Genomic DNA, 25,256 nt, shown 5'->3' with positions numbered 1-25,256 from the left:
GTGTTCTTTGAACAAACCCTAAATGCACATACTATCTTCTTTCGAAAATCTGGACTTCTTGGATTCTATCCCTAAATGATCAGTAGCAAGTCTTGTAGGGTCTAATTTCTAAAGTCATTTGCTTGAATATTTGGCTTGAAAGAAATAATTGCTTGTTTAACTCTCTTTTTCAGAATGTTTTCATCAATTACTACTAAAATTATTCATATGCTTCTTGGCTGAATTTCTGTAGCACGAGCCCAACTCCTTCAACATTTATCCTCGGATTCAGCGTGAAAAAGACAACCGCTCTCTAGGCTTCCTAAGCACTCGGTCAGCTAAGAACAACTCCGCCATGGCATCATCGACTCACGAATAATTCACCCCTTGTTTCACTTGCCCTTGTTAGCTGGTGAAGGCCTTTGGCACCATCTAATGATCTTCATCTTCCCTAGTTGTGGTTTTATTTTTTGTTTGTTGTTGTTCTGTTTGCGAGTTTGGTTGTAAACAAGTTTTGGGTGTTTTATCACCTCTGGTGATAATTGCCTAACTTGTCTGTCTGTTTGATTTCCTTACCTACTTTCAGTAGCTGTTTGTTTTTTCTGTACTTGTTTTGTTTCTTTGAATAAAACAGTGGTTTATTCATTTTTATAAAAAAAAATTGAAGCATTCTTGTAAACAATTGTATTTTTAAAATTTGAGTTTAATCATTTATAAAATTAGTTTTTTTTTACCTTTAAATATGTATGTTAGAGGCTTTTCAAATTATATGCATATTTGCATGATAAGAAACAACGGCATGGATAGCGCAATAGCTAGATAGAATGTAGGTGTAGAGTTAAACAGTAAGCTAATGTAATCTTTCAAAATCAGTTAAATGTGGCAAATGAGGTTTTTTTTAAAAAAAAAAATGGAAAATTGTTGCGTATTCTTGCAAAAACCATGAAATTGCTTAAATACCCCCATAAAAATACTATTTACTTGCATACCCCCATAAAACTTATTTTTTTACTTATATTTTCTGTCGTTAGTTACCGTTAGTCACCGTTAGGGTTTATGAAATTAACCATAGTTCCCACTTAACTCAACTTAACAAAATTACCCAATTACCCTCAACATCATTCAACCTAATTCCGTCATCTTTCAAATCGAGTATCCGAGATATCTATGCCGTCCTCGGAGGTTTCAACCTAACCCTACTAGACCATCTCAACGCCGGCTATGCCTGGCGCCATGGCATCTGCGCATGTACCGTTACCTTCACCATCAGAGGTCTCAGCGTGATCAACACCGTTGCCGGAGCTTACTCGGAGAACCTCCCAATCAGATTCATCATCGGCGGGTTAAACACCAATGACTACTATACTAATTGGATCCTACGCCACACTATCGGATTACTGGATTTTTCTTAGGAGATATGATGTTTTTGAGTAGTGACTTGTTAGCAAGTATGGATCCCGTCACCCCCACTTCGTTCTTTTTTGTTCGTGTTATTTGGTAGCGATGTGATTACTGCCGATATGGATTACAAGCCATTGTGAATCATTTGGAAGATGCGCATGAGGTGATTGGTGGTGCATGTGATATCAACGGTGTTGAAGGAGTTTTTCAGGTTGATGTTGAGAATGGAGTTTGAGGTTGTTATTTGTGTTATTTGGAGATTGTTGTTTTTTAGAAGTTTAATGTGTTTTTGCATTAATGAACATATGTATTATTTTAGTTGATGTTAAAAAAGTTGGTGTTGGATGTAATTTGTTTTAAAGAATTTTATGGGAAACTTGTTTGTTCAAAAAGTTTGATGTCTTTTAGAGAACTTGATGGTAAAAAACTTGATATTGGATGGATGTTAAAAATTATTGGACTTCTTTCTTATAAATTTCACATGTGATTATATTTTGAGTAGGTGCATGAAATTATTTGTTATATATTATTAATGTTGTAATTTTTAATTTTTTTAGGTTGTGTTTGTAAAGAGCATGTGATAATGTAAAATTTTTTAGAGATGTTTATAAAACCTTAAAAATATGATTTTACTCAAAAAAATTCATGATTTTAAGGTTTTATAAATATCTCTAAAAAATTTTACATTATCACTCAAAAAATTCATGATTTTTAATGATTTTTTAAAAATAATTAAAGCATATATAAAAAAATTACATTGGTTATCTATAATTTAAATAATTTAAAGTCTATAAAATATAATTAAAAAAATCGATTGGTATATTAACAAACTCAATGGTCATTTGTTGAATGAAATCATTGAAATGAGTAATGTCTACAAAATAGGAAAAGAAAATTTAGAGGGGTATATAAGCAAACCCATTTTGGATTTACCCTTATTCCATCGATTGATTTAATATCATTAAGAGACAACTTAACCATAGAGGCATATAAGCAAATATAATTGATGTGTAGGGGTATACAAGCAAATATCATTTTTTTATGAGGGTATTTAAGTAAATTCATGTTTTTAAGGGGTATGCAGGTAAAAAACCAAAAAATAAAACTATCTCCACATATCTAAAAAGTTTTTTTTTTCAAAAACAAATAGGTTATAGGTAAATTAAAATATAAATAGATTTTATAAAAGAAATTCAAAAAAATGCAGCCTAGTTTAATAATAATAATAATATATGTTTAAAAACAAAAGGGGTTTATTCAACAAAATTAATAAGTGGAAAAAACAAATAACAATTTTTAAAAAGTGGTAAAAAAACCAAAAATAGACTATTTTATTAAATATAAAGGAAAGACTCAAACCGTAAGAAAGAGACACCACATGTAATTTTATGAATAATCTTTCTACGTTTTCAAATATTTTTTTTAAAGTTTCTCTAGTTAAATTATAATTTTTAATTCATTTACTTTTTCAAAATAGTGAAATAATTAAATAGTTTCTATTTAAAGTAAAAAAATAGGAAAAATAAAGATATTGTTAAAGGAATCATACCTATTTTAAAATGCCTAGTCAGTTGTAATTTGATGGTTCTTGACTAGAGGGGTTCAGATTAGAAGATTAATTTTCATTCCACTGCTTCCTAAAACAAACATAGGTGGGGTTATTTTCAAAAAAAAAAAAAATTTAAAGGGATAAACCACTTTGATTTTCAAATTTTTTTTAAAAGATAATAATAATAATAATAATAATAATAATAATAATAATAAAACCAAAACTACTTCAAAATCTAAACTCCTTCGCCACGTAACGACGGTGGACCGAGAAGAGGAGGCGGCCAATGACACGAAGGATGCTGAACTTGAGGGAGATAGAAAAGGTTGGGGGTGAAGTAGGGGAGAAGCTATCGCCGGAGATGGTGAACGAGCTTTTCACGATGATCTTTGGCAGAAACCCATCACAGGAAATCTTGAGGAGGTGGAACAACCATGGTATCAGGTTAGATTGGTTGATCTATCTTTATCTTGATTGTTGGATGTTCTGCTATTGAAATTTCAGCTTTAGTCTGGGAATGAATGAGAATGTTAAGTTTCAATTGGATGGCCACAGAAACTAGTTTTTATCACCAATTCTTGCATGATTTTGTTGTTATAAGAGAGCAAGAAACCTTTGAAGTCCTTATTTAAGAATGCTAATGTCTCATGTCTCGGAGCAACTAATTCAGATGATATGCCAACGACCTTCGGGTCTATTGGTACACGGGTCGTCAATAGAGCTCTCACCGAGCGGTGAGAGTTCGATTCTCGGCTGAGGGCACATTTTTGGGAGTTGTGAATAGTGGTTGTGTACGGGTGGTTCCAAATGCCATGACGTGGCCCTGCTCCCACTGTTCCACCGAGACTTGTGCACGTCCCTGGGTCTCTAGTGGGTTCGCCCCGCTTCTCTTTCCCAAAAAAAAAACTAATTCAGATGATACATTGATAGGTAAGAAAGCTGGTTAAATTTTTGAAAGAGTTGCAGCATGAGACCTGTTGTTGGTGAATCAGGGGTTCCAGAAAGGATTATAATTTTAGGTTTCCTATGAGTTTTTGGAGGTTAGAATGTTCTTGTGCATTATAAAGGTTGGATCTCTTTTTAGTCTTAAAGATTGGAAATTCATTGACTGTTGTAGTTGTGATTACTAAGAGTAAGATATTAAGAAGACTTTCTGATTCTTAATTATAGCATTTACTGGAGGGACTAATTCATATGCTGCATCAAGTGGTAGCAAGGATGCTCAAATTTTCGAAAGAGTTGTTGTCTGGGACCTTACTGTAAATGTTGTTTTGGTTCAGGGATTTTTCACAGGAGTATAATTGTGGGTCACATACAGGTTTTTGGAGGCTAGAGTGTCTCAGGCATTATGGATGTTCAATGGTCTATTAGTGAGTAGGGTTGCGAATTTCTTGATTGCTGTTAGTGTTTGTTCTACATGTGACTTATTTAGCATGTTTGGGTTTTGTATTATCAGGAGGTGTAATTTGCAGAAGGTTTACATGGTTTTCCTAGATGAATTTAAATTTTAATAAAAGAAGTTTTCATGAACTTGTTATAAGTGAACCATCTCCGTGACTTGTGATATTGTTCGGCCAAGTTTCAGCTTTGTCATATTCAATCACAAATTTTTTTTATTCTATATAATCTATAGGCAATCGACATTTCTCATCTTATCTAGCACTTTTTTTCAATCGGGTACGTGTGCGCGCGTATGTGGGTGTATGTTGCTAGCTAAGTTGTTGGAATATTTTCTGTTGTTTAGGTGTCATCTCTTTCTTCTAGGAGTGCATATGCATTGCTTATCATGACCCCGCAAATTCTATTTGGAACTTATGCTTATTCTTGCAAGAGGAACATTTAATAACTGTAACAACATTCTTTTTCTCGATATTCTGGCAGTTCTTAATGTTTATTCCAAAAGTTAGTGGTTTTATATCCTACCTTTTTATATAAGAATTTATATATGTGACCTATTTAATATTTTTGTGTTTTGAATTATCAAATTCTGCATGATTTGTGACTTTGGAATTTTGCTTGGCCAAGTTTCATCCTTGTCAAATTCAATCACAAGGTTCTTAATTTTACTTCTGATTCAAAATTTCTCTTTTCTGTGTGTTTGTGGGTGGCTCAGTTATTGAAAGTTTATTTATTTATTTATTGGGGTTAGTTGTCGTAATCTCAAGGAGTAGATTTTCTTGGCTTATCAAGAGCACAGTAATATGTTTCTTTTGTATAATAACTGTTACAACATTCTCTTTCACCCACTTCACAAGCTGGCAGTACTTAGTGCTTAATATCTTGACATCATTTCCATTATTTACATCTAGGTTTACTGAGATTCAAGAGGATAACATATGCTTGGTGCAACAAGAAATAGGTCCTTCTGGCATTGTAGCAGCCATACAGGTATTATTTTCTTATTGTGGCCTTGCTTGCCTATTATGTTATTTAAATAATTACTTTAAATATGAAAGAAATTTTAAAAAGAAGAAACTGAGCATAGAAGTGCACATGTATCATGCATTTAATTTAATTTTTTATTGTTTAGATGGAACTTGTTATTTATTGCAGAATCCTGATCTGTAATAGATATAATCATAGATTAGAACCACCTAACTCAAAAATTTTCATCAATGATCAATGTATTTATCTGGGAAAAAAAAGATGACCTTAGTAGGTAAGATTTCATGTGCCCTACTTTTTCTTCAAGCTGATGCTTCTGTTGATGATGTGACACTCAACTGTATTAATCATTTCAATGGTGGAAGGATCCCCATGATGAGCCAATTTTCTTTGTAATTACTGTTATATAATTTCAGTGGTAGCACATATGGACATATGATGCGGGAAATGCATGTTAAAGGACTAACGTTTTCACTAGTATAATTTTACAAACTTCATTCTCCATATGAACATGAAATTTTTATACTTGGTTGTCTTGATGAGTATTCCATTTAAAGATGATATTGCTCATAAAATATTTCTTGATGTTTGTAGTGGTAAAAGTAAAGGTTTGAAGCATTCAAGGTAATTTTTTGTACATTCTCTTGGTTCTGCAGGCAGTTTTCCTCGATTATATATCTTCTGTTCATGAACAAGAAAACAGAATATATAATAACTGCAGTGAGATCCAGGCGAAGTTCAGAATATTGGAAAAAACCTTTTAATGCTATAAGCGATGTTGACAAGTCAAAGTAATTCATTTATCTATAATTAAATTTCAGCTCTCAAGTCTGTTGCTGATTATAAATTTTGCACTTTTAGCTGTTTGGCTGCTGCAATGTGTGAAATTTTGTTCATATGCGGAAGTCAAAGAGTTGTTATTGCAACAGTAAGTTGTTTTTCAACCCTCCTTAATAAGGGTGGATGCCGATATATCTGAAGACCAAAGTGACACTCTTTCGACCAATTTTCTCATATTTTTTCCTCCTTATTCACACTATGTTTGTCTTACTTGTGCTACAAATATGTTTTCTAAATAGATAAGAAGAGAAGACTTGAAAGACTTTGAGAGGAAGATTTTATCTCCCTCTGAATTACAGAAAGTTTTAAGAGCTAAGGAGTGCACTGATTTGGCCTCTGTTTACTTTCGGTTTACAAAAGAGATTGAAGTTCTTGAAAGTCCAGTGGGGGCATTCTTATTCCTTGTTTCTGCTCTACTTTCACGAGGATTGGTATATGCCTTGTTCCCCTTGTTCTCACAATGCTTTCTTCCATTGCAATTTGGTTGTTTGTGCATTTTCCAGTAGATCTTAGGAATTTCTGCCTTATACTCTAGAGGACAGATTAAGTAGAAAGATTCAATATATATGTTTCTGAGAACTTGTTAAGAAGTAATAGTTTTCTCTGTTCGGGAACAGGATTCCATTCGGAATGACAGATATTCAAGCCTTCCATTGGTTTCATTTCCGGATGGGCATCTCTCACAGGTAAACAATGTCAAATTACAGCTACTAATGATCACAACCCTTTTTTCACATGACCACCTGCTAATGTGAGGATCTCTAAATAAGCCATGCTCATGCCTCAGTAATATTAATCCATTGTTGTGGTAGCATACACATAAAATCCTTACCATGGTTAATTCATTTCTCAGGATGCAGTGAATCTGTTGCTCACTAAAACGTTTGATGGAACACTTTATCGTGGTGTGGCACCATGCAAAGGCATAACCGAGAGAGCTACCCATGGATTCCTTTCTAGGAATGGAGTTGGCCAAAACCTCAAAAGACCAAGATTCCCAATTTGGGTGGTAGGAGGTCATTCCCATTACACTGTGCTTTTCGCTCTAGATGAGTCACTGCAAGATGAGGATGCACAAGGGCCTCCAACCATGAAGTATTTTGATGTCTATCACATAAATGGGGGTGTAAAAATCGCAAAAGGCGTCAGGGTCCCCAAGCTGTGCAAGATCAGTATTTCAGCCCTTCTAAACATTGGTTCTTCTAATGAAATGAATTGGCCTGTTACCACAACACCATTGATCAATTGCATTAGAACACGTTGGCCTGGAGCTATTTGTAGTTGGATTGGCCTTCCTCCCATTATAGACTGGAAGAATTATTTTGTGGAGTGTGTATACAGGGAGGTTGATAAGTTAAGTCAGCATATGACGTGGACTATAATGCTTAGTTGGTTTTGCATTAGTTAGTATTTTTGTTATCTGTTTGCAAAGCATAGGAATTGGTCAATATGTTAAAGAGAATATCTATATTATCTTGTCTTATCCAATAACTAGTTTGTCTTTCATGCATTAAGTACCAGGGAAGATTTTAATAAAATTAATAGGCTTATTCTCACTTTAAACAGAATATATATATATATATTTATAATAGTTTTGGTTGGACCTGCAAGAACCTTCAACCTCATTGAGAAATGAGAGAAATTGTGATGTGAAAAATTATTGTGCTATAGACTTTTTTTTTTTAAAAAAAAAGAAAAACATAATTTAAATTTGCATGAGTTTTTTAAAGCTTCAATGATCAGAACAGTACACATCATAAAACAGACCTCATACAGTGGTTGCTAGGGAACAACTTCAAGATGCAAAATATAAGAATTTCCTGCCCTGTGGATTGTTGGTGCTTTTATGTTATCAAAGACTAGAAATATTATGGTAAGTCTCTTAATTACTAACCACACTTGTTTGTATTTGTAAAGCTATATGCTACATCAATTTTGCCAATCGCGAATTTTGGCCATCAATTTTCAAATTCAATATTTCAACAGGTGAAATTTATTAGAGTTAAAGCATGGGCCAGTTTTTAACCCGATCCGGCTACTCAGAAGTGATTTAAAACAATCCCATGGGCTGGGCCAAAAACTCGTAACTGGCCTGCATTATAGCGGAGCCGATGACACATTGGGCTTTCCCCAATCTGGCGAATTGAATCAGTAACCTGCCTTAACGGCTAGTATATTATGTCTATGGGATGCAAATCAGGATGATGACATGAATATATATATATGAATTATGGGATGTATCTAAAGTCCGGTCAGTAAAAGATTCATGATGCAACAAATGGAATCTCATTTTGGAGAGATTAATTCTAATTTAGTGAACAATCTCCCAACTCCCAGTAGGTCGCTTAGATGATGATGAAGAAAAGGGCCAAGAATCTTTTAAATCTGATGGAAGACTAAAAGCAATGTAGCCCTAGGGAGAATAACTGCCTGTACATAGCCTATCTTAATTACTAAGGCTTTGTGTGAGTGCTGTTAGCACTATTTGTATGAAATAGAATATTACTATGTACTATTGTTTGTAGTGCGGGTAATCTTTTACCCATGCAAGGTTTGAGCTTCTCTCTATATAAGAAGCTCCCTCTTATGTATCCAGGATAATCGATCCATCACTTGTAAGAAACCTCTTGAGCTTGCAATAAACTCCATCTTTCTGTAACCACCTCTTTCCATTTCTTTCTTTCATCTGTTGTTTCAACTTTGAGCTAACTCTTAGGTCATCGACCTTGAAGAGCCAACTCCCGCTTACTGATATCAGAGCCACTGTTCCGATCAAAATAAAACCTCTACTCTTGTGAAGTCTTATGGCTTTCAGGGAATAGATCCCTTCTCTAGTTCAAGAACAATGTTTTCATAGGTTATGAAACTCTTTATTTAGTTTTATGAGTTAAGTACTGGCTATTAGCTAGCTGAATTAATAAGTTCTTGTTTGATCTCCGAGAAGTACCTGCCTAAGTACCTAAGTGGGAAAAAGGGGAATAGTGGGATGCAAACATGATAGCTGGTATTCAGAACCATTTCCAGTTGGACTTGTTCTTGACTCTAGATTACTAAACCAAAGAACTAATAACAATTTCTCTTATGTTCTTGTCTAGGGGAGAGTCCCGTAGTCTCTCTTGAAGTTCTTTCAGAATTTTAATTCAGTCTTTCTAATTTAGCAAATTTACTTTCTGTAAAAAAAAAGTATCAAAAATATTTATTTTCCTTGCATGATATCTATCATAGAATTATATGATATTATTTCAAGTAGGTACTTAAATTTATATCATGCATATACTAAAGAAGAAGATTTAGTACGTAGACAAAGTCTCTTTAATAGCATATCTCTTTGTTATGAATTGATGAAAATAATATTTTACTCTTTTGATGAATTAATATAAAAATAGTATCACTTATTACGAAGTAGCACTTACAAATTATCAAAATATTATAGTAAAAAATAATTATCAAAAAAATATCATCTTAAAATTAGTATCGAATGGTATAAAAAAGGTTCAAAGGATTCTCAGAAAATATTCATGTATATAGTTCATTACAGAGAACCAGTCTTTATACTAAGAAAATGGAGGCCTGGCCTGGTCCAGTTACTTCTCTAAGCTGGAAAGGGAAGACCCTTCTCTAATCTGGAAAGGAAAGACACAACACTTTTCCTCAGAGAACAAGTACATGAAAAATATCTGAAGTCTTGATGAACCAAGAAAAACTAGTTGAAAAAATAAATAGTTTAATAGATAAAGTAGATTTTATTTTTAAAAAAATTATTGGAAATAGAAAATCATTTAGAAAAAATAGAAACTATAATGATAAACCTAGACCATATAAAAATAGTATAGATAAAAATAAAGATAATAATGAATAAATGAATTATGTACTTTTATGAAAAAAATTAACATTAGGAAAAGAAAATAAAATAAAAAATAACCAATATCTCCACTTTGCTCCACCTGAATATAGAATAAAATTTCCTAAAGAATTTCTAAAAGAAAAATGAAATATTTACTTAATTGCATAGATTCAAGGACAATACAAAAAATGATAATAAACTTAGATTATACAAGAAGATATGATAAAATAAATCCATACAAATTACAAAATCAAACAAAAGAACAACAATTAGCTTGGTTAGAAGAAGTTCATGAATATCTTATTTTAAAACAAAGTTTATTTAGAGATTTAGATATCTTATTTTAAAACAAAGTTTATTTAGAGATTTAGAAAATGCAAAAGAAATTAAACTGGCAAAAAATAATCTCAAAACATGGAAAAAAAGATTTAGAAACAAAGTGGGATAAAACACAAGCAAAATACTGTTAAAATGGATCTAAAGGATAATGGATAAAAAATTAAATGAATCCGCACCACCTATACCACTACCAATACAAATAATTAATATTAGAAAGATTTTCAATCTGGAATTTATCTAAAAATAATAAACCAATTAGAACTCTAGAAAAATTTATTACCTCCACAAAAACAAATAGATATGGGTTAGAGAAAAAAATATACAATTAATTTCAGGAGATCAATTATATAAGCATGGTATATTAGAATTTAAAAATAGATTGTATGAACATCATAGTGAAATTCAAATATGTAGCCTAGATGATGATTCCCAAATTTTATTAAATTTAATTTTTGAAGAAGCATATAATGAACTTACTAAAGCAGGATATACATAGTTCACCTAGGATAGATGCAGCCATTTGCATCTATCCCAATAACATATAATAATTTGATATATTTTTATTATGCTAAAGCGTAAAAAATCTAGTTAGTCATCCATGATGATGAGGAATTAAGGGCAACTTTGCATCTGTCATCCAGATCTTTCTCCATTCTTTGCTTGATTTCTGTGAATACATCATAATAGACACTTTTAGTAGATAGATATCAAGCTATAATACTTCATCTTGTTAGTGATAAAAAGAAGTCATATACTATAAATCATTCATTGTCAAAGCTTGAGTGACAGTCTTAGTCTTAGACTCCTCATTGGCTTCCTAATAATTGACAATCAACATTAAGTTCATATATATTTAAACCATATTGTGACATAATGCATCTGAAGATCATAAATGTGATTACATACTGAAGCCTCTTGGAGTTGCTTAGATAGCTCTTGCGTCAAACTTTCAACTTGTTTTACCTGAAAGATTGAAGAAATTAATAATCTTTCTACATATAACTATATCAAACTGTTGAGGTACCTACTTCAAGAAATTTTCATGCTTAACAGATTTATTCCACGGTCAAAATAGGATTTAGTAAAACTATGAATCTTGTCATTATTAATTCCTCTCACTCTTGTGGTTGCACAAGAGCCGACATGAATATATATATTACATAATGTCAAGCAACGAGGAACACAACGTTTAAGTTTTTCCAAAGAAAATGATCTGTAAAATGGGAATGGGATATGGTTTTTGATATCACCATTGCATTTAAGTCAAAAGCACATTAAAATTTCAATTTGAGCTATCAAAACCTTGTATCTCATTTCTACTAGTTCAGTTATTCTGCACAGTTTCGTTGCAGCTAATACATTCAAAATATTATTTTAATTCTATTGTCATGTAGAATCTTGCCATAGAATAGAGAAAACTATTCTTTTTTAACAAGCTCAACAAATCTTATTTGTCTGTCAGTTAGTCTGTCTGTCAGTCAGTTTGTCAATATATTTAAAAAAATTATATTACAAAATAAATCATTTTATTTATAATTAAATGTTTGCTCTTAATTTTTTGGTAACGACAAATTTTACATTGTTTAGATGTTTTGTTGGTGCAATTGTCGAGATTCTATTCTCTTGTGTGAGCGACAAAAGGATTGCTATTGCAACAGTTAGTATTTTTCCAGTCAATTGCAAAAAGATAGCAGAAGACTTGAGAGACTTTCAATAGAAGATTTTATCTTCTTCAGAATTGCAAGAAAGTTTTTAAACACCCGGAAAAGCCCATCTGGTGGCAGGCGAGGCACACTTCACAGTATTATTTGCAGTTGACCACTCAATCCAAGATGAGGATCAAGGTCATTTAATCAATAAAGATTTCAATCTGTTTCATATCAACGGGGGGTCATAATGGCAGATGGCAGTAAGGTGCCTAAGTTGTCAAAAATAGGTGTTTCGACTTTTAAAGATAGTAATCTGGACATACCTGCTACTACAACATCTGTAGTGCGATGCATTAGAACTCGATGGCCCAAAGCGTTTTGCAGATGGGTTGGACCTGCCCCCGTCATTGATTGGAACAAATGACATAAAAGCAAACTCTACGCCTTCTGCCACAGCCGGCCGTCATCAGATTTCCAAAAAGAGGCGGTTCTCGCATCCCTGTGCTGGCATTATTCTAATCCTACTGCCCTTCTCCCAAACAATTGTAATGCAGTGAATGTACACTCATAATACTAGGAATCTAAACATTGTACCATGAACAAATGTTGTGTGAATGACCAAAGTCAGTGTCAAAGCCATCATCCCTAACTGGCTTGTACAGACTCCAAGGTGGGTGATCATGTTTTCAGTTCAAATTTTGTTAGGATGTCCTGAGAAATGGTTTTCCTTTGCTTTCAAATTTGGTTACGCTCTTTATCTTCATTGTTGGGTTGTATTTGTTGTGACGGTAAAGGATGACAGGTCCTTCACACTGCTGAACTTACACAATTAGTCTGAAAATTTTTCCAACATGACTCTGAATTTTTTTGCCTTCTGCAGCAGTACAGAATCTGTTAGTTTATGCTTTAGATTACTTCTCACTGTTTTTGTTGCAGCAAGATCATTAAAAATTTTGGGTTCTGTTGAATGGTGCTATAAATGGCATGCTATACTTTGTGTTTTTTGTTTGGTCAGAAATACTGAGATAGTTAAATGCTAATACAGTCTCTGGATCAATTTGCAATTTTTTTATTTATTAAACTATTGTGTTTAATTGGGAGTACCATAGGAAAATATAAATTGAAATAGAACAGGACTTCTAATAACTTAGGTTGTTGCTCTTTCTTTTAAGTCACCCAAAGTTCCCTTAGCAGTGTGTTTAAATGAGAAGTGTGGGCGGCTAAATCATAAGCTTGCCTGTTTGTGTTTACTGTTCATCACATGAGTTTACTAGAGAGAAAAGGCCATTTCAGGTTTTTTTTTGTTTAACATTGCACTCGGTCTACTTTTTCTCATTATTATTTTAAAAATATTTCTATGAATTATTTAAAAAGAAAAAATTAATTATGTGAATATTTTACCAACACTATTGAATATTGTTAAAACACGGAAATAAAAATAATAATCAGGGAGGAAATGGATCAAAATTGATGCTGCTTTTTTTAAGGAAAAAGATTGTTTTTAAAAATCATTTTATTTTCAGACAATATTTATTTAAATATTTTATCAACAAAATCATTTTAAATAAAATAAATAAATACTACAGTGTCAATTAAATAAAAAATAAATTAAACACTTTCTTTTCCTATTCTGGAAAAGAATCAAGGATGGTTCCTCAAAAAATAATTAAGCTAATTTGTTAAATGCTTTCCTCTGCAAGGCTTGCTTGCGATCTAGTCGTTATAATTGATGAATTAATTTTTTTATAAAATAAAAATATAACAATGAATTTTTTTTATTATTGTAGTATCTTGAGGAAAAAATACACTAACAAAAGGGGGTCTAAATCTCGATATACTAAACTTTTGCTATATTTTCAATATTATTTTGAGTTGAAATTTAAAACTATTTCTAGATGAACCTAGAAATATGTTGTAAAAAAATAATAAAGAAAATCTTTCATACTACCAATCAGTTGAATAAATATCTTACCTTATTATATAAAAAGAAAATTAATTATAACTCCATAAAAATTTCAAAATATCTCAGACCCTCTGACATTTGAATTTGTCAAATAATTTCTCTTTTTTTATTTAATACATCTTATTCCATTAGTTTATTTTATCTTACAACATGTACTTCATGCTTAAAATTATAAATTTCGACTAATGAATTTTCGCTTAAAACTTTGGGTTTCCGCTTAAAATTATAAATTTTTTATTAAAATTATGGGTTTTTGTTTAAAAAATCGAGAGGCAATTCTGTTAACATCAACTATATTTATGTTAAAAACGCTCTAAAAAGTAACATGTCAGAAAAAGAAAAGATCTTTTAGGAATACTTAAAATCATAATTTTTTTTTATGAATATCTACTCCAGAGGGACTATTTGTTCATTACCAATTATCTAAGATTTAAATAACCTATGGCATTTATTTTCAAACAGATAAATGTGACACATATCAGCTTAATTAGATTTTAGTACAATAAACAATGACTAAAAGCCAATTAGAAGACAAGGAAATTAAAAAAGAATAATACAAACATGAGAAAGGCATAGATCTTTAGGATGGGAAGAATATATGGCAATCACTCAATGCATTAAAAATTTAAAACAGCAGCTAAATCCGAACATAAATAAAGCAAAAGAAAAACACACTGAACTGTCATCACTAATAACAACAACAAATCAAATGGACAAAGGACAATGTTTTCCTACTAGGGCTACCAAACTGAAAACCTACATGACTAAAAGAAGAAACAGAAAACTGATGCACCCTCCGGGTTGTCATCCATTGCATGTATGGAATTTGTATAAAAGTACACAAACAACTCAATATAAAGCCACAACAATCTCAACTATTAACCTCAGTAGAATTGAACAGCTAGGTGATTTTAACTGCACGCTGATCAACAAAACTCAGAAGCACTTCCTGTGAACAATAGCAGGGCCAGATTCATCATACTCTGCCTTTGAAATCCACATCTGAAAAAGGAGCAGTTTGGTAAAAGTTAGTGCTTCAGAATAGAGTACTGAATCCTATGAACAAACCATTAAAAGCATAAAAATTGTAGGATTGCGAACAAGATGGGGAATATATATTAATTTCAAATGAAAACCATGTTTGGTTAATACGTCAGATATCTAGACTATTCAGCTATTCATGAAATGCTCAGCAAGCTCACATATTCAATTAAATTTGAACCTACTCCAAAGCAAAGAACAACAAAAGTACACCACTACAACATTTTAGATCTTAGTCAAGCATTCACATTTCAGATGGCACTAGGCCTAGCTATCAATGTTTCCAACAATGAGCAATAAAATTCAAATGATATGTGGCAGCAACTCATCTAAAACATGATCTTATAACACAGGAAAATAAAGGGTTGAAGCTTTAATGCAAGAAAATGTTAACCAAAAAATGCTAGTGAATAGTACACTAGTATATGTATAGTAGAGATCAATTTCTCAAATAATTAAAAGGTTGCACAATCATGCAAGGGTCAATAAAAACACATAATAGAGTGCACATAAGAAAATGTGAAGAGGTACCCAGAAAAGCAGAAGAAACTGCAACAATAAAAACAGAAGGAATAGTTCATCCTATTTTGAATATCAACTTGCCATAAAACTTATATACAAAAGAGAAAAAATGTATAGAACCATCATTAAATATTACCTGCTGGAAAGTGCTAAGCGAGGCAAGGATGGAACCTCCAATCCAGACACTGTACTTCCTCTCAGGAGGTGCAACCACCTTGATCTTCATGCTGCTTGGGGCAAGAGCAGTGATTTCCTTACTCATACGATCAGCAATGCCAGGGAACATGGTGGAGCCACCACTGAGCACAATGTTACCATACAAATCCTTCCTGATATCCACATCGCACTTCATGATTGAGTTGTAAGTTGTCTCGTGAATACCAGCAGCTTCCATTCCAATCAGGGATGGCTGGAAGAGGACCTCTGGGCACCTGAACCTCTCAGCACCAATAGTAATCACCTGCCCATCTGGCAGTTCATAGCTCTTCTCAACTGAAGAACTGCTCTTGGCTGTCTCCAATTCTTGCTCATAGTCAAGGGCAACATAGGCAAGCTTCTCCTTGATATCCCTTACAATTTCCCGTTCTGCAGTTGTTGTGAAGGAGTAGCCTCTCTCAGTAAGGATCTTCATCAAAGCATCTGTGAGATCACGGCCAGCAAGATCTAAACGGAGGATGGCATGTGGGAGAGCATATCCCTCATAGATTGGAACTGTGTGGCTCACACCATCACCAGAATCCAGCACAATACCTGTTTATCACAAACCAGAGAAATAATATTTTAATAAACAATGCCAAGTTCCAGCAATAAATACTATTATTTATCAAAAAGTCATAATGATACCCACCAGTTGTACGTCCACTTGCATACAGAGAAAGAACAGCCTGAATTGCAACGTACATGGCAGGTACATTGAAGGTTTCAAACATGATTTGGGTCATCTTTTCCCTGTTTGCCTTAGGATTGAGAGGGGCCTCAGTTAGCAATACAGGGTGCTCCTCTGGGGCAACACGAAGTTCATTGTAGAAAGTATGATGCCATATCTTCTCCATGTCATCCCAGTTGCTAACAATTCCATGTTCAATGGGGTACTTCAAAGTGAGGATACCCCTCTTGGACTGGGCTTCATCACCAACATAAGCATCTTTCTGGCCCATGCCAACCATGACACCAGTGTGCCTTGGTCGGCCAACAATGCTAGGGAAAACCGCTCTAGGTGCATCATCACCAGCAAATCCAGCCTGCAGGATAAATAAATGTTATTATGGGATATGAGGAAATGAAAACATTCATAATTATAAGTTGCAAAGTGGAAATAGTAACCGGACCTTGACCATGCCAGTGCCATTATCACACACGAGGGGCTGGATATCCTCTCCGTCAGCCATTTTCTAGAGATCTGCACAATAGAATCAGCTATTCATATCCACTAATCATTTAATGATGCAAAGTATCTATAATCTGTGATCCATATATCCTTTATAATAGTAAAGTTCTGAGAATGAACATCAACAAATAAAAATATAAATCAAATAAAAAGGTAAGAGTATCAAATGCACTGATTAAGTATAGAACACAACTAAGCCTTTGTGTGACTTTTATCATTGTTAAGAAATTATAGAGTGCAATCCCTCGAAAAAGATGACACAAAGATGTAAACCCTTTCACTCTTCTCAGCAATTAATGAAGTATATGGTAAAGAACTTCCAGGAAACACCATATGTTTTCAAGCTAACAAACATATCAAAGCACACACTGTTCATCCACAAACAATTTGAAATATTAACAAAGTATGCATGAATGCTTCAAAGAAGAACAATTAAAAGCAGGGATTGCCAGTCTTACCATCCACCACCAAATAAAAAATAAATTAGCATAGGGATACAAAGAAAATACACATGAAATGCTCCAAATCCAATTCATACGACCATCAAAGACGGCACCTTTCCCCGAAAAAAAAGAAGTAAAAAACTAAACGTAAGCAATGTCCAGACAAAGAGTGACATTGCAAAGCACTAATTAGATAAATCAGATCCTGAACCAATTACACCACACCGCCAACAAACTATAAATCAACCAAAAAAAAACTTCAGATCTCACACCAAAAAGAATCATCCGATCAAACAAACGCAACGAAGCCTAGATCCGGACAATTGGGACCGCCACAGATGAAAATCACACAACACGCACCCAAAAAAAAGGCCAACAACTCTCAAATCACTTAAAAACACAGCATAATCACGCATAAACATCAACTTCCCCAAATCAAAAAGAACAACGAACGCCGCTCAAATATCCAAAATCCAGCTCTGAAAACCTCACAGATCGACTCAAAAACAATGAATCAAAAGAAAATAAATGAAGAATCAGAGGACACTAACCAAAACGCAAAATAACAAGCGACGATCCGCGGCGATTACTCCCCTCCGATTCGAATTCCAAGGTCGGAGAGCTCTCCACGAAATCGGGAAATGGCAGCGAAGTATAGAGAAAGATGGCTCGAGGTCATTTATAGATATATTATATAGCAAGCCTTTGAAAAAAAAAATGAACTTTTGAATTATTTATTTATTAAATGACAATAATTAATAAATTAATTAATTAATAAAACTTTTATTTCACGATGGTGAGTTGGACCATGTAAAAAGCACCATTAAAAAGTAGCCGTCGGATGAACCGGCTACGGTGTGATATTGACCGCCCGATCGAGCTTTCGGCCGCCCGGATGGGCCCTGTCGCGTCAGATGGACGGCTAGGAAGGAGACGTGTGGTGGGACCACCAAATGCGTGCGCTCACTCTCTTTGAATTTGCGGATTCGGGTCTGCGGGTCCGAGACCCGCTATCGTTAAGAAAATATATTAATACTCAGTCTTATAACTTATTATTATATTTTATTGGTTGCTAAATGTAAAGCATTTGTGAACAGCTGATAATTTTGACTGGATTTTTTTCCGGACATTTGAAAGGGCTTGTTTGATTGGAGTTCAATTGTTGAAATAAAATAATTAAATAATTAGAAGTTAGAACAAGTCATTATGTTAATTAATAGAAAACGGCCTGCATTTCATTGCATGGCCCAGGTTCTGTTTGGCATTTTATGGTTTTCTAATATATATTGCTTTCCATAATTTTCTACATGGAATCATTCATTTTATAAAGAGTTTTACATTATAACTTTGGAGGAGTTTTAGTTACTTATTATTTTGTTGTTTCATTAAATGGGAATTTTATAAATTTATGTGAAGTCTTATATTGACCAGACTAGTGCATTTGGGAGAGCTGGCTTTTTCTGGTTGTCTTAATTTCATTTCCAAATGAGAATAAATAATTGAGAGAAAACAAATAAGTGTTTTCTATTATTAATCTCTATTCATCCTTTTTTTTTATCTCTCTAATGAGCAGAACATGTGATGAGGAAGGTTTGAACAAACTGAATTGATTGTGAAAGGACTTGCATTTGATTTATTGGAAAAATTATTAATGTCATGTGAATATAGTGAATAAACCACTAATTTATTAAGTAATAATGCATAATCGGATGATCTATTCTCAGCTATACACACATTATTGAGAAAATGATTTCAACTTTTATTTAAATAGTTGATAAAATTTTAATAATAATAATAATAATATATATATATATATATTGAGAAATATGAATCAAATATAGAATAAATTCAAACTCCTTTTTCTACTAATTTTTTTATTATATATATGTATATATATATTGAGAAATATGACCTACATCAACAAATTTTGGGTATGAATTGTGGGGTGGTACATTTCAATATTCATTTTGAGATTTTTTAAAAAATTATAATAATACTATTGTATATCACTGATAATAAAAAACCAAAAAAAAAAAGGGTGAGAAATTTTTTTCAGATCTTGAGCAATGGACGGTTAGGATTGCACCATCCTTGGCAATAGAGCTTAATCAAATCTCCTCTATACTTCTCGCCGACAGCCTCCTCCTTTCGATCCCACTCTCGAGAAGTTCGTCTGAGAGAAATCAAAGGTAAGCACTTCGCAAACCCTAGCTGTTCTTTTCCAGAGTTCATGCCGATCCATGGACCAGAGAATTACGCGGATCGAGCTGGTGTTTCCAATGGATTTCAGATCTCATTTTGCTAATTCTAGTCTCATTTCACCGATCATTGCAGGAGAAGTCGTCAACAGGCTCCAATCTCCTCTCAATGTCAGTACTCGTTTGATTTCCATCATTTGCTGTTTTTTTTCTGTAAATTTAAATCTTTTAAAACATTAGTTGGATTGAAATGCTTTCAAAAATCGAAAATTTCGCCGAGTTCTAATTATATAATCCATGTCGAGAGTCAATTAGGTTGATTTTTACTGATCACTAGCATGTTTGAGTAGAAAAATAGGATTTTGTCTTTGTTAGGATGTGCATTCTTGATTAGGAGATTTCAATTTTAGTTTTATTTTAACGAAATGGAACAGATCATATACTAATTCATCGTACTTGGTTTGCTTGCATGGCAACCACTGGTTTTCTCATAGCTGCATGAAAGGTTTGATTAAGAACAAAAAGATTACGTTGTTTTACATCAAGGGGATTATTTTGAAGAATTAGTATCAGGAGATGAAATCAGTAGCAAAAAGGAGTTATTCTCATGTTACTGAGCTCTAAAAAATATGGCATGGTGTAAAAGTTAATTTTTGAAAAATCTGTATGTGGTTGTATATGAGTGTGTCAATTGTGAAGACAATGAATTGGAAGCTTGTGTTTCTTCCCATGTTCAGGGCGGATGATGAAATTGTTGACCCAAAGAAATATCTCGAGGACCGTTGCCAGCCAAAGTGTGTTAAAGCATTGTTTGAGTATCAGGTATGTCTTCATCATGAGCTTTGTTTCAGTGTTGTTAAGTTTGTGCTGTTTGCTAATTTGTTACTATTGTCGTGAACTCTTCCTTTGGAAAATTATGTTTTTATCTCTATTTTGCAATATCTAATGTTGTTCTGTTTGTCACTAGTGGAATGCATTCTCACTTCTATGTTTCTTGGGACCTAGGGAGCTAATATCTCAAATCTGCTAGGCATAGACATGAAATGCTTGTATGAATTTTAGAATGGATTTAGATATACTGTACTCAATGTGTCATTTATCATGGCCGCATTCCCGAAATTAACTGAAAAAAAAAAAGAAGATGACATGTTAACTTCTTCTAATTGTCTTTCCTGAACAAGGTGGCTGTTAATTGTTGTCAAGGAATTTTGGGCATCATTTGTTGACTTAGTCATCCTCATCATTGAACACTAACCATAAGCAGCTTGTCATGCCTTGAAATAATGAATTGGTTTACAATTATCTCAGAGATGGTGGTGAGCTGCATCTTCAAGTCATTTTTATTTTAATCTGATATGGAAGTTTAAGGTTCCTACCATGCCTCCTGCAATGGAGAATATATAAATTGCTAGAATCTGTTCCTGTCCCATGGGAAGTATTTGGTATTCGTTCTCATGCAGAGAGGCTAATGGCGGACACTATTGAATTTTAGATGTTACATATTATCATTATTTCCTTGTGCATTTTATGCCATAGATGGTTTAGGAGATGTGAGATTTCAATTATTAGTTCCTGATATATTTTATGATAGATTAACTCAGCATGCAATAGATAAATTATCTGAGATGAATGTGCTGCTGTTTTTTCTTTTCCCGCTGGTTCCTTCTATTTTGAGTAGTTGGTTTTTTTCTTTATGTTTATTTGCTAAGCTTTTATACCTAGATATCATGATGCTTAAAACAAATTTATGATGTGTAGGCATGTGTCAAAAGAGTTCAAGATGATGAAACTGGGCACAAGCACTGTACAGGCCAGTACTTCGATTATTGGTCATGCATTGACAAATGCGTGAGTACAATATTCTCCGACTTGTTCTTTACTTGTTTCCTTATAAAAAAAATTTGATCCAAATGTTGTGATGTTAGCTCCTTCCTTACATAGAAAGTCAAATTTTTGGAACACAGGTTGCGACAAAACTTTTCGAGAAAATGCGCTGATACAGTTGACTTCATTTGGTGACTAAAGTTCCTGAGCGTTCTCCAAATTCATCAATCTCCAATAAATATGCTTCCTGGACTATTGATTGTTCCAAGGCCTGGCCTGATTCCTTATCAAAACAATTTTGCTTGTTTGAAATGAACTATTTGTTGTTTTCCTTCCCCATTGTAAACCTTCAAAGAAGCAGTTGCAATACGTTAATATTGAACTATCACTTGATTTGGATTGTTAAAACTCCGGTTATTCTAACAATTATTTTGCAGCAGTCTGAAAGATACAATGCCTGAATAAGTCTTATTTTGTATATATATGTTTGATGTAAAACTAAAATAACCATTTTCTTTTTCTCTACTAATTTATAAAAAAAACCTCCAGGTATATATATTCCAGGAAAACCAAAAATCCAGGTTTCCATGAAGCTTCCCATCTTGCTTAGCTTAATGGATCTCCATTAGCCTGATGTCGGCCATGACAACAATATCAACTAACTCTAAAGAATGTGAATTATTAGATGACCCTTTCAAGCCATTCTCTACACACCAAAGTTCCAGCATGGAACTCTGTTTCACTGCCAAGTGCCAACTCATGTCTCTTAAGGTTGGTTGGTGGTCGTAGTGCCCCCACTCCTAAAAAGAACTCTTACTCTTTAGATCATTATGAGGATGCTAATGTTTCATTATTCAGTCATTCATTCATTCGCCAATTTGATCCTAAAACAACTGATAAATGAGAATCAGTTAAGTTGGTCTCACCCTCAGATTCCCATTCATTTCAATCTCTATTGGCCAGACCAAAAACAAAGGAAATTAAACACATCTTCAGTGGGTCCCAAAAACAAATCTCTGAACCATAATTTTTTTTTCTTCTTTGATTCCTTCTTCTTTTCCAACTAAAGCTGAGTATTTACAAAACACAAAGCATTATACAAACCATAAAAGATCATCTATAAGAAACAATCAATCCTTCAGGCTCTAATGGTAAAATAACAGAATGAGTAGTCTGCTGCTGTCCTTGCTGTCCATCACCACACCCGGAGCTCTTCTGCCGAGTGTGGAACAAACACTGCCTGCACGTCGGACAAGATGATCTCGCCATCAACCAACGATCAATACACTTAACGTGAAACCCATGCATGCATTTTGGCAACACTCTTACTCTCTCTCCATTCATGAAGTCTGACAAACAAATAGCACAACACTCTGAAATCTTCAACCCTTCTGAGAATACAAACACTGGCAAAGCCCTTATGACTTTTCTCCTCAACCCGGACTGAGCCAGCCTTGTGACTCGCTCAGCCTGGTCCGCTCCAAGCCCAACTCGGTCCATGCAACGTAGAGCGCAGCGCACTATGGTGTTCAGCCCCAGCGCGCATATCAGCGCGCAGAGGAGCACGGCAAGGATCATTACAACATTTGCGTCGAAGCTGCTACCTGGTTGAGCACCGGCGCTGTTTCTTTGAACCGTTGGAGCTAAAGCCAGTGAGTTCGGAGGAGTTGGTAGTGTGTATAGAGGGTGTAGTAATAGCCTTCTTGGATACATATGGATTGCAAGTGTTTGCAAGAGGTCTAGAGAAGCCATTGTTCACTGTGTGGATTTCTTTGAGGGTGGTTTCAAAGAGTATTATATATAGAGCAACAAAGCCTGAACTTTTGGGATTAGTTTAATTAATGGCTTTTGTTGACTGTGATTATTTGAGGTTTAATTGTAATTAATTAGTGATTTTCCAAGATGGTGAAATTGATGGAAAGGGAAAACCACTTCCATGCTGAGGCCACCTAAATATTGTTCAATCAAAATCTGTGTAAAAATAATTCAGAATTGATTGATTTTTGACATGTTCTAATTGTGTCCATTTACTGTGTATTTAAGTCGTCTTTTTTTTCAACTATGATATTGTACTTGTAATAAAATTATTATAATTTTTAATTATCAGTGGTTCAGGGCTTGTTTGAATTAGCTTTTAGAAAACTCAAAAGTGTTTTTTTTATATATAAGTTAAGTACTTTTGGGTAAAAAAATTATTTATATTGAGTTTTTTTCAAAAACAGAAGTTATAAAAAAATCTGAAAAATATATATCCCGTAGCTAGTCGTACTGAACTACGAAAAAAATTATTTTTAGTTTATTTTTTTACAACTACATTTTTCTGAGAACACTAATTCAAACACAAAATACAAAAAAAGTGATTAACTTATTCTAAAAGAAAAGCTTCTACTAAACTGAAAAAAATATTTTTTTAAAAAAATCAAATCCAAACAAAACCTAAATCAGAGATTAAAAATATATATATATATATATATATATATATATGATAAATTGGTTAAAATAGTCATTGGATATTAGAAAAAAAAATTGCAACGAGTTGAAGAGAGTTCTGGAATGCAATGGATTGAATAAGAAAAACTAATTAATACGGTTCATATCAAGAGATTCATTAGTATTCTTAGACCCACTAACTAAGCTTTCTCATTAATAATCCTCCATTATATTTATATGGAGAAAATGGGGACACCCACTACAGAGCCTAAATTCATTCTAATTTCCATATCCATGGCCCATGGGTCCCATTCCTTCCTGAGTCGCCAAAGGGACCCACACCATTTTCAACGCGAAATAGAAAGCCACGTCAGATACGGATCATGGTGTTTGCTTACGTGTCGAGAGATGATTGGAAAGGGTCATGGAAGTTTGCTTACGTGTAAAGAGATGATTGGAAGAGGAAGGGATTTTGTGGTGATTGGCTTAATAGCCACGTCGGGCTCACGTGAGTTGTGGGATTAGTGGCGACACGCACATGATGAGGGTGAGTGAGAGAGGCCGAAAGGGTTTAATGGGTCCGGTGAGTGTGATTGTGGGCGAGTAGGTTGGATCATGTTGGTTGGGTTTGATACTTTGATGAGATGTAGGACCCTTTCGTTGTTAGGCAACCACACTTGGTTTTCTGGAACATTCTTAATTTGAGTTAGGTTTAATTTTTCTTTAAATCTATTTTATTAAAGTTAAAATTAATAGCCAAAAGGATACATAGTCCAATGACACTGGTCTAACTACGAAAGGCATATCTTGTAATAGTCGTGCTTGTTGCATTTGTCAAAAGAATTTTAAAATATAAATAATATAAAATTGGTGTGACAAATGACAATAAGCATCGTTTCAAATTGAATATTTTGAAAAACATGAAAAATAAATAAATAAAAATGTCAAAGAACCATTAAGAAAATTGATGACTATTTATTTATTTTTTTTAAAAAAAAAATATTATTATTTTATTTTTAAAAAACAATTGCAAGATTCATAAAATAAAAAATAATACTAAAATCTAATACACTAAAATAAGTAATATAGTAGAATATGTTAAAATCCACTAGTAATGAAGTAGAGTTAAATAAAATTAATGATTGTAGGAAAAAAACCTAAATATGATTATCAGAATTGCCTATCTATCATGAGTGATGTTAAATTAATTAAGAAATTAACGATCAGTGTTGAGGAGTTGAGGCTTCATTTCATAGTTGGCAATGGATTTCCAGCTCAGATTTCACTAATTACCCATATATATATATAAATGAAATTTTAAGATTTAATCCAATTTAAATTCATATTTAATTCTTCCCTTAATTATTTTTAATATTCTCTTCTGTTATAAAGCGAAGGAAGTGTGCTCCTGCTCAAAGACACTCAATCCTCCACCAACTCACTTGACTCACCGAGTCAAATG

At 33.4% G+C, this 25,256-nt stretch overlaps 3 protein-coding genes across 3 annotated transcripts; 1 reads left to right on the top strand and 2 right to left on the bottom strand.

Annotated features, from left to right (window-relative positions):
- Positions 1 to 14,603: 14,603 nt before the first annotated feature.
- Positions 14,604 to 18,032, bottom strand: LOC120270162 (actin-7). The gene is made up of 5 exons (XM_039277184.1): positions 17,894 to 18,032; positions 16,841 to 16,911; positions 16,360 to 16,753; positions 15,649 to 16,262; positions 14,604 to 14,951 (listed from the first exon to the last, which is right to left on the bottom strand). Exons 2-5 carry the CDS (start codon positions 16,898 to 16,900, stop codon positions 14,886 to 14,888), a joined length of 1,134 nt encoding a protein of 377 aa, XP_039133118.1. The 5' UTR covers positions 16,901 to 16,911; positions 17,894 to 18,032; the 3' UTR covers positions 14,604 to 14,885.
- A 1,374-nt stretch (positions 18,033 to 19,406) lies between these two features.
- Positions 19,407 to 21,772, top strand: LOC120270163 (cytochrome b-c1 complex subunit 6-like). The gene is made up of 5 exons (XM_039277185.1): positions 19,407 to 19,531; positions 19,677 to 19,711; positions 20,278 to 20,362; positions 21,299 to 21,388; positions 21,505 to 21,772. Coding segments are annotated over exons 2-5 (210 nt in total). The 5' UTR covers positions 19,407 to 19,531; positions 19,677 to 19,709; the 3' UTR covers positions 21,538 to 21,772.
- Positions 21,773 to 22,237: 465 nt separating this feature from the next.
- LOC120270750 (RING-H2 finger protein ATL73-like) lies at positions 22,238 to 23,204 on the bottom strand. The gene has a single exon (XM_039277823.1). It carries the CDS (start codon positions 23,114 to 23,116, stop codon positions 22,478 to 22,480), a length of 639 nt encoding a protein of 212 aa, XP_039133757.1. The 5' UTR covers positions 23,117 to 23,204; the 3' UTR covers positions 22,238 to 22,477.
- Between the last annotated feature and the right edge of the window lie 2,052 nt (positions 23,205 to 25,256).

This window comes from Dioscorea cayenensis, chromosome 10, assembly GCF_009730915.1.
Source record: "Dioscorea cayenensis subsp. rotundata cultivar TDr96_F1 chromosome 10, TDr96_F1_v2_PseudoChromosome.rev07_lg8_w22 25.fasta, whole genome shotgun sequence".
Lineage (NCBI taxonomy): Eukaryota > Viridiplantae > Streptophyta > Magnoliopsida > Dioscoreales > Dioscoreaceae > Dioscorea > Dioscorea cayenensis.
The sequence above is the reverse complement of the archived record's forward strand: the minus strand, read 5'-3'. Positions and strand labels throughout refer to the sequence as shown.

What these genes read in the sequence shown, in the direction of transcription:
- LOC120270162 (XM_039277184.1), bottom strand. Translation starts at nt 16,900, where the DNA reads ATGGCTGACGGAGAGGATATCCAGCCCCTCGTGTGTGATAATGGCACT. An exon ending in ATGGCACTGGCATGGTCAAG is followed by an intron (nt 16,754 to 16,840) that starts GTCCGGTTACTA and finishes TTTATCCTGCAG; the next exon opens with GCTGGATTTGCTGGTGATGA. An exon ending in CGCTTAGCACTTTCCAGCAG is followed by an intron (nt 14,952 to 15,648) that starts GTAATATTTAAT and finishes CTCCTTTTTCAG; the next exon opens with ATGTGGATTTCAAAGGCAGA.
- LOC120270750 (XM_039277823.1), bottom strand. Translation starts at nt 23,116, where the DNA reads ATGGCTTCTCTAGACCTCTTGCAAACACTTGCAATCCATATGTATCCA.
- LOC120270163 (XM_039277185.1), top strand. An exon ending in AAGCATTGTTTGAGTATCAG is followed by an intron (nt 20,363 to 21,298) that starts GTATGTCTTCAT and finishes TATGATGTGTAG; the next exon opens with GCATGTGTCAAAAGAGTTCA. An exon ending in GGTCATGCATTGACAAATGC is followed by an intron (nt 21,389 to 21,504) that starts GTGAGTACAATA and finishes TTTGGAACACAG; the next exon opens with GTTGCGACAAAACTTTTCGA.